This window comes from Dendrobates tinctorius, unplaced genomic scaffold, assembly GCF_039654945.1.
Source record: "Dendrobates tinctorius isolate UK_male_01 unplaced genomic scaffold, ASM3965494v1 ptg000028l, whole genome shotgun sequence".
Taxonomy (NCBI): Eukaryota; Metazoa; Chordata; class Amphibia; order Anura; family Dendrobatidae; genus Dendrobates; species Dendrobates tinctorius.
In genome coordinates this window covers 85,032,751-85,049,843 of record NW_027361696.1, presented here as the reverse complement: position 1 = coordinate 85,049,843, position 17,093 = coordinate 85,032,751, and the positions used below count along the sequence as shown (strand labels likewise).

Genomic DNA, 17,093 nt, shown 5'->3' with positions numbered 1-17,093 from the left:
ATTCATACTACATACTACATACATACTACATACATACTACATGCTACATACATACTACATGCTACATACATACTACATGCTACATACATACTACATGCATGCTACATACATACTACATACATACTACATGCTACATACATACCACATATATACTACATACATACAATACATTCATACAATACATACATAGACATACAGTACATATAACATAGAGTAACATACTTACCAATACTTGTCACATTGTTCCCCGAAGCCATTGTCGTCTACGGAATAAATATTAACATAACAAACCACAAAAATACTCACCCACGATCCGAAGCAGTCCACGAGTGTGTCCCACGACGATCTTGGGTAGAGAACTGCAGCATCAGATGATGCTGCCGTTCTTTACGGGCTGCAGGAATCCAATGACGGAAGGTAGGTATCCTTCCGCACTGTATTCCTCCGCCACTTAAAAAAAAAAGTCCCTAGTCTCACTTTATGCCATTGCTGTGTGGGAAATTCCCACACAGCAATGGCATAAAGTGAGACTAGGGACTTTTTTTTTTTTAAGTGGCGGAGGAATACAGTGCGGAAGGATACCTACCTTCCGTCATTGGATTCCTGCAGCCCGTAGAGAACGGCAGCATCATCTGATGCTGCAGTTCTCTACCCAAGATCGTCGTGGGACACACTCGTGGACTGCTTCGGATCGTGGGTGAGTATTTTTGTGGTTTGTTATGTTAATATTTATTCCGTAGACGACAATGGCTTCGGGGAACAATGTGACAAGTATTGGTAAGTATGTTACTCTATGTTATATGTACTGTATGTCTATGTATGTATTGTATGAATGTATTGTATGTATGTAGTATATATGTGGTATGTATGTAGCATGTAGTATGTATGTAGTATGTATGTAGCATGTAGTATGTATGTAGCATGCATGTAGTATATATATGTAGTATGTATGTAGCATGCATGTAGTATATATGTAGTATGTATGTAGCATGTAGTATGTATGTAGCATGCATGTAGTATATATGTAGTATGTATGTAGCATGCAGTATATATGTAGTATGTATGTAGTATATATGTGGTATGTATGTAGCATGTAGTATGTATGTAGCATGTAGTATGTATGTAGCATGTAGTATGTATGTAGCATGCATGTAGTATATATGTAGTATGTATGTAGCATGCATGTAGTATATGTAGTATGTATGTAGCATGTAGTATGTATGTAGCATGCATGTAGTATATATGTAGTATGTATGTAGCATGCAGTATATATGTAGTATGTATGTAGTATATATGTGGTATGTATGTAGCATGTAGTATGTATGTAGCATGCATGTAGTATATATGTAGTATGTATGTGGTATGTATGTAGCATGCAGTATGTATGTAGCATGCATGTAGTATGTATGTAGTATGTATGTAGCATGCAGTATGTATGTAGTATGTATGTAGTATATATGTAGTATGTATGTAGCATGCATGTAGTATGTATGTAGCATGTATGTAGTATATATGTAGTATGTATGTAGCATGTAGTATGTATGTAGCATGCATGTAGTATGTATGTAGTATTTTTTTTTTTTTTTTTTTTTTTAACATTTAACATTTAACACATTAGCCGGATGATGGGACTACTACTGTCCCATCATTGGCTAATGTGTCAATCACTGTCATGGTAGCAGGCATCGCCCGATGGGACTTGTAGTCCCATCGGACGATGCTTGCACAGACCCCCGGACATCAGCACAGCCCCCCGGCAGGCCGGCACAGCCCCCCGGCAGGCCGGTACAGACCCCCACAGGGTGCACAGACCACCGGCAGGCCGGCACAGCCCCCCGGCAGGCCGGTACAGACCCCGGGCAGTCCACACAGCCCCCCGGCAGGCCGGCACAGCCCCCGGGCAGTCCACACAGCCCCCCGGCAGGCCGGCACAGCCCCCCGGCAGGCCGGCAGAGACCCCCGGAAGGCCCGAAATGACGGCGCATCATGATGCGCACACACCGCGCATCATGATGACGTCAGGCCGTCAATCAACTGAACTTCCGATTCCGATGCCGAATTCCGATATTGAAAAAATATCGGAAGTCGGTATCGGAATTCCGATACAGCAAGTATCGGCCGATACCCGATACTTGCGGTATCGGAATGCTCAACACTAGCCACTAGTAGACAGATCCTTCCACTGTGGGAAGGAAAAGCCCGGCGCCTGCACCTCCTCAGATGATGACATCCTTGGGTAGTTGAGGGTTTTTGATATGGGACAAATAATTTAGTCCACAGCTGATTCCTATGATCAGATTATGCAAAACATGGAAACAGCATACGTAACTCTACATCCAGCAAGACTGCAGGCAGAAAAACAGGAAGGATGTCTGAGGGAAAGCACAAGATTCTGAAATCAAAAAGCGGACCTGTTAGGAGCTTCAGGGTCACTAATTACACTGCTGGGTAGGGTATTAAAAACATATCTTCCTGACTGCAAATAAATTGAGAAAATGAACTTTGAATGTATTTGTATGTGAGGCTACAAATCTACAGATGTGGGGCAGATTCATGGCTAGTCCATCAATTATCTGCATTATCCCTCAGCTAGCACCATCAAAGCCAATGGACTTGACCATCATCTCATCATCTCCAATATATTATTTTACTTACTTGTATAGTGCCATTAATTACATAACACCTTACAGACATCATCATCACTGTCCCCACTGGAGCTCAGTGTCTAAATTCCCCATCAGCATGTCTTCAAAGTGTGAGGAGACCGGAGAACCCGGAGGAAACCCACAGGAACATGGGGAGAACATACAAACTCCTTGCAGAAGTTGTCCTTGGTGGGATTTGAACCCAGGACACCAGTGCTGCAAGTCTACAGTGCTAACCACTGAGACATTATGTTGTCATCTATAGCCCATGAAACTTGTAATTTTCAAGCGCATGCACAGCGCTCTCCATTCTCTGGGCCAAGACATCGCTAAATACCTGGTAAAGTACTGGAGACTTCAAGGGCGAAACCACTGATGTACTGTCACAGAAGAGATGTTAGTCAAGCACATGAGGGTGACACTTGAAGATACTGTACATAACGAGGAGGATCCGTGTACTGATCAGAAACCTGCCGTCACATTCACACAAATCCATTAACCTTAGTGGGGCCACTACGAGTGTGATAAGTCCTCAAATCCCGAGTCTATGCAACAAAGTTCAGAGAGTCTGTGACGCTTCAACCCTGAGCTATAAAAGAATGCCAAAGTTCGGCACTTGGAACTTGCTTTCCCTTGATGATAAAATGCTGAGGTTTCACATCACCAAGCTTTGGCACTATTTTATAGCTTGGTGTTGAAGTGACAGACTGTATGAACTTTGTTACATTTCCATAAACAAAGTTTATATTTTCTGCTAAAGAAAATCCAGGAACGAGATTTTGAGATAGTATTTTACTACACAGTAATGAGAAAAGCTTTAAGCTGACCCAACGGAACAGGTTCCCTTTATAAAAAAAAAAAAAAAAAAAAAAAAAAAAAAAAAAACACACACCACACACACACATACATCTTGGAAATTTATACTTAGGGGTTTAGGTTTGTTCTCAATCCAGACCCCACCAATAAAGCACTTGAAAGGCAACAATACACATTAAATTAAGGTTTTACAAACCATCAGATTTCATCAGAAATTGACAGCCAAGTAATGCATATGTTCCCCGGAAGATACTGGGGGGGGAAGAGAGAAAGAGAGAGAGAGAGATCAGGAATGAGAGCGCTCGGCAGAGCAGTCGTGTCTAAAGAGGGAGAGCGGTTGACTGTCGGCCAACAGTAGGCCAAGTATGAATGGGCATCGTAAGGGTACCATTACACATAGCGATGCACCAGCGATCCCGACAACAATATGGATCGCTGGTGCATCGCTAAGTGGTCGCTAGTGAGCTGCCACACAGGCAGATCTCACCAGCGACATCGCTGGGGACGGGGGTCGCTACTTACCTGTCAGACGCGGCGATCCTGACATCCTCCCGCCCGCGTCCACGCGTCGCTCGTCGGCGCCACAGGAAGCGCAGCAGGAAGTGGCCGACGAGGAATGGTCCAGGACCTTCTCGCGCGACCAACGATGAGCAGCGGGGGAGCCGGTCGGAGGTAAGTATACGTCACAAAGTCGGTGACTTTACAGCGATATCGCAGTGTGTAACGGGGGGCTTAAGTCTCCATAACATGGTCTACTGCAGCAGAGGTATTAAAATGCCACACGTGTACTTAGTTCTAAGAAGATGCAGAGTACCTCGTATTAGACTATGTGCACACGGTGCGGATTCTGCTGCGGATACGCAGCATTTCTGGCCCTGTCAGTACCATTCTTTGCAATGGTAAAACCAAAAAAGCAGTGCATATGCTGCGGGTTACAATCCGCAGCATGTCAATTCTTTGTGCGGATTCCGCTGCAGTTTCACACCTTATTCATTGTGTAGTGTGAAACCGCAGGACTTTTGACCTGAGGATTTTTACAAATCCGCGGGGAGAAATCCGCAGCTCTCAAAACTACGTGTGCACATAGCCTTACAGTAATTTCCCTTCTTCCCCATTGACTCCAGTCCGGCCAGTTGTAGCCACCAGTCCAGGAATGGATGTATTACAGTCATGGCCAAAAGTATTGACACCCCTGCAATTCTGTCAGATAATATTCAGTTTCTTCCTGAAAATGATTGCAAACACAAATTCTTTGGTATTATCTTCATTTAATTTGTCTTAAATGAAAAAAACACAAAAGAGAATGAAGCAAAAAGCAAAACATTGATCATTTCACACAAATCTCCAAAAATGGGCCGGACAAAAGTATTGGCACCCTCAGCCCAATACTTGGTTGCACAACCTTTAGCCAAAATAACTGCAACCAACCGCTTCCAGTAACCATCAGTGAGTTTCTTACAATGCTCTGCTGGAATTTTAGAGCATTCTTCTTTGGCAAACTACTCCAGGTCCCTGATATTTGAAGGGTGCCTTCTCCAAACTGCCATTTTTAGATCTCTCCACAGGTGTTCTATGGGATTCAGGTCTGGACTCATTGCTGGCCACCTTAGATGTCTCCAGTGCTTTCTCTCAAACCATTTTCTAGTGCTTTTTGAAGTGTGTTTTGGGTCATTGTCCTGCTGGAAGACCCATGACCTCTGAGGGAGACCCAGCTTTCTCACACTGGGCCCTACATTATGCTGCAAAATTTGTTGGCAGTCTTCAGACTTCATAATGCCATGCACACGGTCAAGCAGTCCAGTGCCAGAGGCAGCAAAGCACCCCCAACACATCAGGGAACCTCTGCCATGTTTGACTGTAGGGACCGTGTACTTTTCTTTGAATGCCTCTTTTTTCTCCTGTAAACTCTATGTTGATGCTTTTGCCCTAAAAGCTCTACTTTTGTCTCATCTGACCAGAGAACATTCTTCCAAAATGTTTTAGGCTTTTTCAGGTAAGTTTTGGCAAACTCCAGCCTGGCTTTTTTATGTCTCGGGGTAAGAAGTGGAGTCTTCCTGGGTCTCCTACCATACAGTCCCTTTTCATTCAGATGCCGACGTATTGTACGGGTTGACACCGTTGTACCCTCGGACTGCAGGACAGCTTGAACTTGTTTGGATGTTAGTGGAGGTTCTTTATCCAACATCCGCACAATCTTGCGTTGAAATCTCTTGCCAATTTTTCTTTTCCGGCCACATCTAGGGAGGTTAGCCACAGTGCCATGGGCTTTAAACTTCTTGATGACACTGTGCACGGTAGACACAGGAACATTCAGGTCTTTGGAGATGGACTTGTAGCCTTGAAATTGCTCATGCTTCCTCACAATTTGGTTTCTCAAGTTCTCAGACAGTTCTTTGGTCTTCTTTCTTTTCTCCATGCTCAATGTGGTACACACAAGGACACAGGACAGAGGTTGAATCAACTTTAATCCATGTTAACTGGCTGCAAGTGTGATTTAGTTATTGCCAACACCTGTTAGGTGCCACAGGTAAGTTACAGGTGCTGTTAATTACATAAATTAGGGAAGCATCACATGATTTTTCAAACAGTGCCAATACTTTTGTCCACCCTCTTTGTTATGTTTGGTGTGGAATTATATCCAATTTGGCTTTAGGACAATTCTTTTTGTGTTTTTTCATTTAAGACAAATTAAATGAAGATAATAATACCAAAGAATTTGTGTTTGCAATCATTTTCAGGAAGAAACTGAGTATTATCTGACAGAATTGCAGGGGTGTCAATACTTTTGGCCATGACTGTATATTTACTAGCTTTGACTGTGATATCACCATATTACACGAGAACATTCAGTTCCTTTTTTCATAACGAAGAGGTTTTATACCAATAAGGTCATGTAGACGGTCTGCAGAAGAGTACAAGGTATTCTCACACCAACCATCTCCTAAAAAGACAATATTTCAGGATGGATGCTAAACTTCAGGCTGATTACTCCTTTGACATTTGGCAAACGATAGGGCTAAATAAGAGGAGCCATTGTGTCCAGACACACTGGATGGGTAACCGCAAAGTCTAGATGCAAATTATCTGCGGATACTTCAGATACCAAAGTGGTGCATGCTCTCGACAAAGCAATCTTTATCCTGAAATCCAGATCCTGGCACCGCGCTGACAAACAGTTTGCAGGATTTTGTGGGGGGATCCATGTAATAAGAGTGGCCTTTCTACACATTATCTCCAGATTATAGCTTGTGTAACCTTAGTATTAAGGCATAGTTAGAAAATGAGAGGAATGGAGGTCACACTAAACACAATGAAGGAACATGCATCACATATCCACAGCAAACCAATATCATAGAGGGTGCTTTCACGTCGAGCTTTCTCCATGATCGTGGGTCCAGTCCAAAATCTGGACGTATGCGCCAACTGGTCCATGAACTAGCATGGAGCCGACAGACAACGTGTGCTCTGTTGTGCATCACTTTCAGGGTCGTATACGACAACTGGAGGCGGACACCCAGACGCTGTGTACTACCACTTTAACTTAAGGGAGGCATCTGTTCAATACAAAGAGGTCACTTCTAATCTGGTAGGGGATACACAGAAGCTGTCAAATACTAAAAGCTACTACAACCACCATCCTGTTTTCTTGGATTTCTCAAAGGTCCCAATGTACGTTACCAGCCACCCAAATAAGGCGCCGTGTGCGAGGGCTGGGCAGGCAATATGTAGTGCTGGACATACGGCAGTCAGTGATGGATACTATATCAGCTGATGTTTCGGTGCTGTATGGAGGACACCCGGCCTAAGCAGAGATTAGTGTATTACAGATAAGCCGGGGGCTAATGAAGCAATAAGTAGCCATCACTGGGATGATTATTGCTGGCATTATATCCTTTCCATCTGGGATACAAATCTTTTGCATGAACATCGTCATTTTGTTTGTCTATAAACTATGACTGAGTGTAGACCCAATAACAATGTAACCAGAATTGAAAAAACTTTGACTATTTTTCTAACAGAAGAAAACATCACATCACATTTTCTACTTGAATAAATTTTGACTATTTTTCTATTCTGGTTACATTGTTATTGGATCTACACTCCGTTATTTTGTTTATTACTAGTAGGTGGGTGTTCCAAATTGGAAGTTTCCTTGGTCCCGGTGATGAATTCTGTTCTTAATTGTATATATAGTTTATAGACATGTGGCAAAATGCCCACAAAACATATCAAAATAACAGAAGGTGAAATATAAAGTGTCAAGAAGATGTTTTTACTGTTCAGAGGGAAAACTGGGCATCTAATGATTCCTGTACCAGATAGTATTTATTTTGAATGATTTTCACCTTCTTCCATATTTATCTGGCAGGCAGCAGGTGAGGGGATGGCTTTGTATACCTGCCCATTATAACAGTCAGTACAGTGGGGGGGGGGGGGCTCCTGCTGCAGCTACAAGCCTTAATGAATGCGGCCTATTTTCAATCAGTATTTGTAAGGCAAAACCAGGAGTGGGTGATAAATACAGAAGAGGTGACATGTTTCTACTATACTTTTCCTCCGATTGTAAGCCGAAATCAGGAATGGAACAAACACTGAACATGTGAACATGGCCTTACAGCCAGACAGGTATAACCTGACATGAGGGGGGGGGGGGGAAGAAAAAAAAAAAAAAAAAAAAGGGGAAGGGACAGGCATTTACTAGTTTTTCTCTTTTACTTTTGTGATAAAGGGCTTACATACATAAGATGCTTAATAATTTGAATGGTTGTGTGAAGTAGTAATCACCTAAACAGAAAGCCTGAAAAATGCTTCTTGCAGAGTTATGTCTCCTTACATACAGCACAAGATGCTCAAATTTAGTGTCACCAGACCATTTACATTGCTGGTTAGGGTATTGGAAGCCAAATTAAAACACATGTTTCTAGTTCCAAATAGATATTTCATCCCTTAGAAAATCAACTGAATGGTTAAGTCTATGTGGCTGTATAAAGCCTAGGACTGGGGTGCCATGGGCCGACAAGTAGCCGACTCCAGGACCTCACTTTCTAGCTTAACGCAAATGTAACATTGTCCTCAATCACAAATTTATAGAACAATGGACTGGGTTGATTGATAAGGATGCCACCTCTGTCTGTACATAGTGATACATGTATATTGTGCCAAGTACTGCTCATATAAGAGGGTGGTGGCCCACTCCTGCACAGGGGTCCACCAGGGAACTCTCCTGATCTCCTGTGGGCCAGTCCAAGCCCATCTGTAAACTGACAGATTGTGGGCAGACTCTTAAGTTGGGGCTACACTGTGAATTTGGCCACGACACCTGTCACGTGGCTAGAGTTGGCTAGGTGTCGCTGCTCCATCACAGTGTGATACAAAGTGAACAGAGTCACATTGTGACATGAAGCCTTAGTGCATTGGATTTTTTGTAACTTGACTGTTGTGGTACCCTCGGGGATTACAATGCAACCCCCATTAACTGTTATTGACCTGTGATGTAGCAGAACCCACGGAGCATCCCCAGATTTATGCAAGCTATTTCGATTGATCGCTGTGAAGGTCTGTGCACACAAGGATGGCCCATCACTGGGCTTATTACAGAAACAAGCAACATCAACAAGATGTCTCATCTGAGGGCACAATGGTGACAGATTCAGAGTTGACTGATGGCTTCAATAATTAAGCAGGGACTCTTAGGAGATACTTTTTTTGGTCAGCTCATACGAGTTCCAATAAAGTAGATTCTTCCTGTTCTATAAAATGCATCCAGTAGAGAGAACAGCAACTTCAATATGAGGTTCTCTTTAAGGAAGTGGTGTGGGGAAAAAAAAAAAAAAAAAAAAGCTACATACAGGAAAACCAGCAAAGTCTGTGAGGGGGGAAATCTGCTCACATATAAATAGAAGTAGTGAAAACATTGACTACCAAAAAGTTCTAAAGAACAATGCCCAGAAACCAAAGGGTACCACAAAAGTAAAGTAAGTTTTCTGTAGAAGCCTAGAGGACTCTGAAGCCTGATCTGCTTACGAACTACTCATCTTCTGGCAGCAGGTACTAACATACCAACTCCAAGAAGCCACCATGTCGCCATCTGACATTGTGCTGTCTCTGGGGAAAGGTGGCGAGGGGGTAGAGCACCCCATCATTTGGTTATCAGCGCTGTCTTAGAACAAGACCAGTCACATTTGTATGTTTTCTTGATCTTCTACCCACATCCTTGAAACATATTTAGGGTGACTAGTTAAGCAGTCCATCACACAAGGCGTGGACCACATGCATTTCCTCTGTGAACCACTGTGACGCAGCCCCCGGCAGAATGGGTTTTTATTTCAGCCACATTTGCATCATTTCTAGTCATTGTCAAAGCTGCTGGACACATCATCCCTACTACCCTCCCTATATATGATGGAGCAAGTAGGGCGTTCTCCACCAAGGGCAGAAAGTTCATCATTCATGCTTTGTTGCAAGTAAAGAACGTGAAAACAAAAATATTTTGAAATACTCTCATTTTTCCAGCTTGATCCAGTTGTTGGCTTAAATCTGAAAAATAAGAAGTTCTGCCCGAGTTATATAAATGGCTCAGCTGAACATTATTGAGCCAGGAACACTAACGAGACTTACCACAAAAGAAGTTTATATAAATGTATACAACCCAAACCTGACCTGGTGGAAGAGTGCATAAAAAGAGTTAAGTACGTGTCAACCCACTCATGTCTGTGATTGGGCTTCCGAGCCTGGATTCAGTCGGTAACGCAATCCCATAGCCACCTTCCCGTTGATTCTGATGCCACACATGGCCATCCTGTAAAGTCACTACCCCACTGCACACAAGTCAGTGATCACATGGCACACATTGGGCAGGACCAGTCTCTGCAGTATCTCTGTCACATGTGTAGAGGTGATCCCATGTAGTCTATTATGTGTCATATTTGGGAGACCTATAATCCCAAGCTGCTGGCACATGAGTAGTTCAGTGAATTCTACAACTAGCAACTTTTCTATCTGAATTTATGCATAAAAGAAAGAAAAATGCAGCCGAGTATATTAACAGTCAAGTTAAAGGGTTATTCCCAAAATTGCAAGTTATAACCCATCCAAAAGTATAGGGGTTAAATTACCGATTGCTGGGAATCGGACCACTGGGACCTAGGGACTCCAGAACCATGAGAACAGGGGTTACTGGAAATAGCCATGTGCAACACTCCAGCAGTCTCAACAATGAGCAGAACAGACATCAACAGAGCCCCGTTGTTGAGGCCCCAGGAGCCCACAGCGCCCGAGGAAAAGGAGCCCACAGCCAAGGAGCCCTGTTCTTGTTGCAGATTTCAGCAGAATCATTGTGGGAACATGAACTGCTCTAGTTGTGGTAATGGTTTGTGTATTTCTCAACATGGAGTATTAGAAGGGAAATCGATACAAATGTGATTGATAGGCCATACAATACAGCACCTACTAACAATTAACACCTTCCTATTAGTCCCTCCTCAACATAAGTCTGCAGCTACTGTACACTCCCAACAGTTGTCCGACTCGCTGAAAGTATCAACGATTGCAGGAAATCCCTATTGAGTTGGATGGACGGAAAAAAAATCAAAAATACACAACACACCCTGGTGTGTTACAGCTCTTGCTGCAGATCATCCACAGAACTGCAGAAAAGTCCATAAGTTGTGTAAATGAAAAACACACTTTCATTAAAGGGGTTGTTCAGATTTGGCATTACAGTACGGGGTTCATAATATACATAGAGCATTCACAAGTCAGCAATCACGTAGCGTAACTGCAGAGTTGTGAATCCTGAACGCGAATTTCATGCAGAAACACACAGCATATCACAAATCCAGCAAAGTAAATGAAACATAGTTCTGAAGGATAGGGAGTTGTTTTTTTGCTTTTTTATGCACAGCGTACACTGAGCTGCGGTGGATAGCATCAATTTCTCTTGCAGTAAATGGGGGTTTTCTGCAGTAAAAAAAAAAAAAAAAAGCATTTTTATTGCATTTCCACAGTGGAGTTGCAATAAAAACACGTAATTCGCACAGGACTTTATCAAAGTATATATGAGCATAGGACCTGTTAATGCACCGTCAGTGCAAGACGGCAGGGGTCCACAGAAGGCATCCACTTCTTACCCGCTGTACCCGTTTTAATGTTTTATATGTTTTTGCAGTAAAAATGCTGCTTTTTACAATATCAGCAAAGGAAGTAAGACTACAAAAATATTCACACTTCTTTTCAGCTGCGATTTTTATGAGCTGCTGCAAGTTTCTTGAGATAAGCGGCATATCAATTCAAGCGTTTTTCACCCGTTCTAATAGGAAAAAAAAAAAATGCATATACAAACACATCACAAGTGAGAACATACTCTATTTTCCAAAACAAAAGCAGGTTCATTTAATAGATGACAAAATCCACAGTTGAAAAAATAAAGTAAAAACAAAACAAACAAACCCGCTACCAGCAAGGAACCCAATTTAGGCAATTAAAAGGGGTTGTCCAATATGGAAAATAAACGGTTTCAGGAATGGACGCCCCCCAAAAAAAACAAAATCGGTAGCGTAATCACCATAAGCAAAGCCGAACCATGGACCCAGCCTCGGGAAGTGAAGCCTGCCCAAATCTAAAGTTAGAAGACCTCTGCTGCGTTGGTGACTAAAAGCACGTCATCCATTGATTCTCTGAAGATGTGATCTTTTAATCATCTGACAGCAGCAACCAATCACAAGCTGCAGTGGTTTTCGACTTCCGAATAGTGCAGGTAAAGCTTCTGGAGCAGCCAGCAGTCCATCTATGCAGAAAAAATAGCTACTTCAGTCCCTCCACCGATTGTATAGGAGTGGCGCATGCTACGCCATGTTATTCCTGACAACCCTTCCAGACCATATAATGGATTCCCTCTAGACAGTTGTCAGCCGTACCTGCATTCCTTCTGCACGTGCTTCCAACACGAGGCAGTCATTAATGTGACTCACTCCGTGTATTTTGTCATCTCTATTTTGTACAGCCCCAGGCGAGATTATTCAAAGTGCTATTCTAATAATGGTCTTGTAACTTGCTTCTTAGCAATATGCAGTCCATGCTTCGGTGACAGTTTGGATGAAATGATTTGTGGTTTATGGCACAAGTTTACAAGTGATGTGACAGTGACGGGAAATACAACATCATGTGTAAGAAGCTATATGGCAAACTTCTAAAGGGAGCCGTTACGTCTCCGGACAGGTGTGTAGTAAGGCGTCTCACAACTCTGCATTGTACCGATCCTATGGCATTGCTCTAAGAAATGTATAAATACAATGACAACTGAGTGGCACAACGGACGGCAACAAGCAAGCCCACAGACCTACAATGGATGTCACCAGGTTCTACACTGCAGTGCATCCGCTGTGGACAGAGCAATTTTTCCTATAAAAAAATGATAGAGAAAAACTCCCACCACACGCATGGAATGTTGGCTCCTTGGCAAATTCCACCACAACACAGAGACATAATGGGTCCTTAGGAACCTATATGTGCCATCCGTATTAGTGGTTGCATTCTTATGTTTTTTTTTTTTTTAATGCATGGATTGTGGGAAATACACAGCGCTTTACAGTCCAAGCAGAGTGAGTGAGATCCCTGAAGTCTCATGCACACGCAGCTTTTTTCCCCCTTGCAGATCTGCAGGTTGTCAATCCTTACAGCGCATTTCACTCATACTATAGTGTGGGGGGAAATATACGTGTCAAAAGCACGTGAGCATGTTTCCTGCCAACACATTAGGATTTTTGTTGTAGAGCTTTCTGTGGCAAATCCTGAACGTGTGCACGGAGTGTTAAAGGTAACACTCTGCTGCAACTATCACAACCTTAGGGTACTGTCACACTTAGCGATGCACCAGCGATCCCGACCAGCGATATGACGCAGTCAGGATCGCTAGTACATCGCAAAGTGGTCGCTAGTGAGCTGCCACACAGGCAGATCTCACCAGCGACATCGCAGCGGTCGGGGGTCGCTACTTACCTGTCACACCAGGCGATCCTGCGTCCTCCCGCCCGACTCCACGCGTCGCTCGTCGTCACAGCAGGAAGCGCCGCAGGAAGCTGACGACAAGAAACACTCCTGGACGTTCGAAACACTCCTGGACGTTCGAAACACTCCTGGACGTTCGAAACACTCCTGGACGTTCGAAACACTCCTGGACGTTCGAAACACTCCTGGACGTTCGAAACACTCCTGGACGTTCGAAACACTCCTGGACGTTCGAAACACTCCTGGACGTTCGAAACACTCCTGGACGTTCGAAACACTCCTGGACGTTCGAAACACTCCTGGACGTTCTCGCGCGATCAGCGATAACCAGCGGGGGAGCGGTCGGAGGTAAGTATCAGACACAGCGATATCGCTAGCAATATCGCTGCAACGTCACTAGTTATAGTGATCTCTCTTAATGTGACAGGCCCTTTAGACTCAAAACTTTAAAGGGGTTGTCTGGGATTTTACAAAGAGTGATCCATCAGCAGAAATCCTTGTAGGGAAAAATACATTAGTTTAAGGTAATCTGACAGCTGATTCTTGTGGCCTGAACCATGGGCAGCACAAACCAGATCCCGGCTCTGCTGTGGTTGGATTACTCTGAAACGATACGGCGCTTCAGAGGTAACCCTTTTCAAAGCCAACCAGGGATAATGTCGCTGTGAGGACTAGTCCAAGAGGGCCGGGAGCCCTGCGTGCATCCCCTCTGCTCTGAGGACTAGTCTGACAGGCCCGTTGCCCGGCTGCATCCCCTCTGCTCTGAGGACTAGACTAGTCTGACATGGTTATGCCCGGCGGCTTCCCCTCGGCTCTGAGGACTAGTCTGACAGGCCCGTTGTCCGGTGGCTTCCCCTCGGCTCTGAGGGCTAGTCTGACAGGCCCGTTGCCCGGCCGCATCCCCTCTGCTCTGAGGACTAGTCTGACATGGTTATTGCCCGGCCACATCCCCTCTGCTCTGAGGACTAGTCTGACAGGCCCGTTGCCCGGCCACATCCCCTCAGCTCTGATGACTAGTCTGACATGGTAATGCCGGGCGGCTTCCCCTCGGCTCTGAGGACTAGTCTGACAGGCCCGTTGCCCGGCCGCATCCCCTCTGCTCTGAGGACTAGTATGACAGGCCCGTTGCCCGGCCGCATCCCCTCTGCTCTGAGGACTAGTCTGACATGGTTATTGCCCGGCCACATCCCCTCTGCTCTGAGGACTAGTCTGACAGGCCCGTTGCCCGGCCACATCCCCTCGACTCTGATGACTAGTCTGACATGGTAATGCCGGGCGGCTTCCCCTCGGCTCTGAGGACTAGTCTGACAGGCCCGTTGCCCGGCCGCATCCCCTCTGCTCTGAGGACTAGTCTGACAGGCCCGTTGGCTGGCCGCATCCCCTCTGCTCTGAGGACTAGTCTGACAGGCCCGTTGGCCGGCCGCATCCCCTCTGCTCTGAGGACTAGTCTGACAGGCCCGTTGCCCGGCCGCATCCCCTCGGCTCTGAGGACTAGTCTGACATGGTTATGCCCGGCGGCTTCCCCTCGGCTCTGAGGACTAGTCTGAAAGGCCCGTTGTCCGGCGGCTTCCCCTCAGCTCTGAGGGCTAGTCTGACAGGCCCATTGCCTGATGGCTTCTCTCCCTGCTCCCCATGAGTGTATAGACAGTCTGATCAGACTAGGTGTGCGGGATGAGGAGAGGAACAGTTTTATGAGTACTCATCCTAGTCTCAACATCCCTGGCCAACTATTAAGAGTGTGTGTTCTCTCTGGAGCGCTGCTGTGGAATGATATACAAAAAAGGCTGCGATGGTGCAGCCAGTGTCAGATCCATCCCGTGGTGGGGCCCCGTGAATCAGTTGTCATGTTCCCTTTACGGTTCCACTGGTGATACCTGCCAGTCCCACATGCCCATCATGTGACCACTGCCACCGATCATGACTGGCACATACTGAGCCTAGTGATTGGTGGCAGCGTTGTTGCATGGACAAACTGTCAGGAACCTCCAGAGCGGTGCTGGTGCACATTACTTTTTATACTGTCACCATAGTTACACGTAATATCGATATATTCGTCCAATAGGGACGCGGCTTGTTAAAGGGCCACGCTGCGATGTATGGGAACCTTGCGCCCCGATACGTCCTGGTCATTACCGCTGTGTAATGGGGGGCGGCGTACAGGGACTCATCTCCAGTCATATGGACGGTAAGCAGCTCACAGCGGACACCACAGGACACCGTGAGCACCTGTGTGCCGCACAACAAAAGCCTCCACCGTCAGATGTGAGGCCGATAATCTGCACAGCAGCAGCAGCAGCAGCACAGGCCCGGTCATCAGCCACAGCAGCTCTGTCCGGCCTCCCCCACCCACACCATGGACCGGTCTCCACACAATACACCCCCATCCCAGGACAGAAAATGGAGCATCCTGTCCTCTCCCAGTTGACGCCTATAAACAGGAAAGAATCAAAGAGACCGAAATAGGGTCCGTCTGTACGAGAGCCCCTGACTGCGGGCGCATTCACTTACTGTAAATGGTATCGTCCATAATCACGAAGGTGACAAGTCCGAGGACTCGCCGGACCGTAAACCGCGACTTCACGTCAAGGCCGTTCTCCGATTCCGTCCAGGGCACTGATAAGCACTACAGCTATCCCACCGAGCTCTCACCGGCTCACCGCCCCCAATACCAGCTCCTCTAAGCTCCACCCACTGCCTCCATAGCAGCCTCCCTCTACAGTCACCGCCCACTTTAACAACCGACATTAGCGTCATCCAATCACGTCGCGATTTTAACTCGGGGTCAGGTATTTTTTGGGCGGGAACATTGAGCCTCTTTGTTTCGAGGATGCGCATTCTTTCTTGATTGACAGACAGGTTGGCCAATCCTAGACTCGAACTGTGGCAGGAAGGCGGGAGAATGCCGGCCACTGACCAATAGGATGCGGAGATATGCCCGGAGCAGCACAGAGGCTGATAAGGGCGGGGAAGCCAGGGAGATCCTGAGAGGAAATGCTGAAGGGGATTTATCATCATCAGTGCGATGTGTGCTCCGTACTGCAGCCCCTGTGTGCTGGCGGTGAAAGACCTCACACGGATACCCCCACACACACCGAGACCCCACCAGCCCACATCCCCCCTCTGGAGGGGCATAATGGTGCGCAGAATACCCCTCATTTGCATTTTCATTATAGGTAATTATTTCTGCACTGTACCCGCAGAGTATAGCGTGCCCGTGTGCTTCCTAAAGGGGCTGAGTCCTCTGTACTTTATGTATGGCCCATAGGATCTAGCCCATCACTGCCAGAAATGCCCTTAGTGGGAAAAACTTTCTATTTCCACAGTTGAGGACAGAGGATACTTGTGAATATATGAATAAACTGACAAATGACTTATGTTCAGACGATCAGTAATTGCTGCTGGTTTGACGCTCCGTACTTCTGCAGCATCCAGATGTTACAGCATAGTGGGTTGCATTTCAAGAAATCCCATGTCCACTATGCGTGCACCGACACCCGCGGAGACGGACATGTGACGTGTCTTTCCAGACCACTACATGTCAATTTATCTTGCAGACACTCAGGAGAGATTTCACCCATAGAATGTACTGAATGCAGGGAATCCACACGTTTCAGTGACCACATGGGG

At 45.6% G+C, this 17,093-nt stretch overlaps 1 protein-coding gene across 1 annotated transcript in view; it reads right to left on the bottom strand.

The window, feature by feature from the left end:
- Window positions 1–16,206, bottom strand: part of CYTH2 (cytohesin 2) — a 40,185-nt gene extending 23,979 nt beyond the window's left edge. Inside the window, exon 1 of the mRNA XM_073571137.1 lies at window positions 15,975–16,206. Within this exon, the coding sequence (XP_073427238.1) occupies window positions 15,975–15,993 (19 nt within the window). The 5' untranslated portion in view covers window positions 15,994–16,206. The remainder of the gene's footprint in view (window positions 1–15,974) is intronic.
- Between the last annotated feature and the right edge of the window lie 887 nt (window positions 16,207–17,093).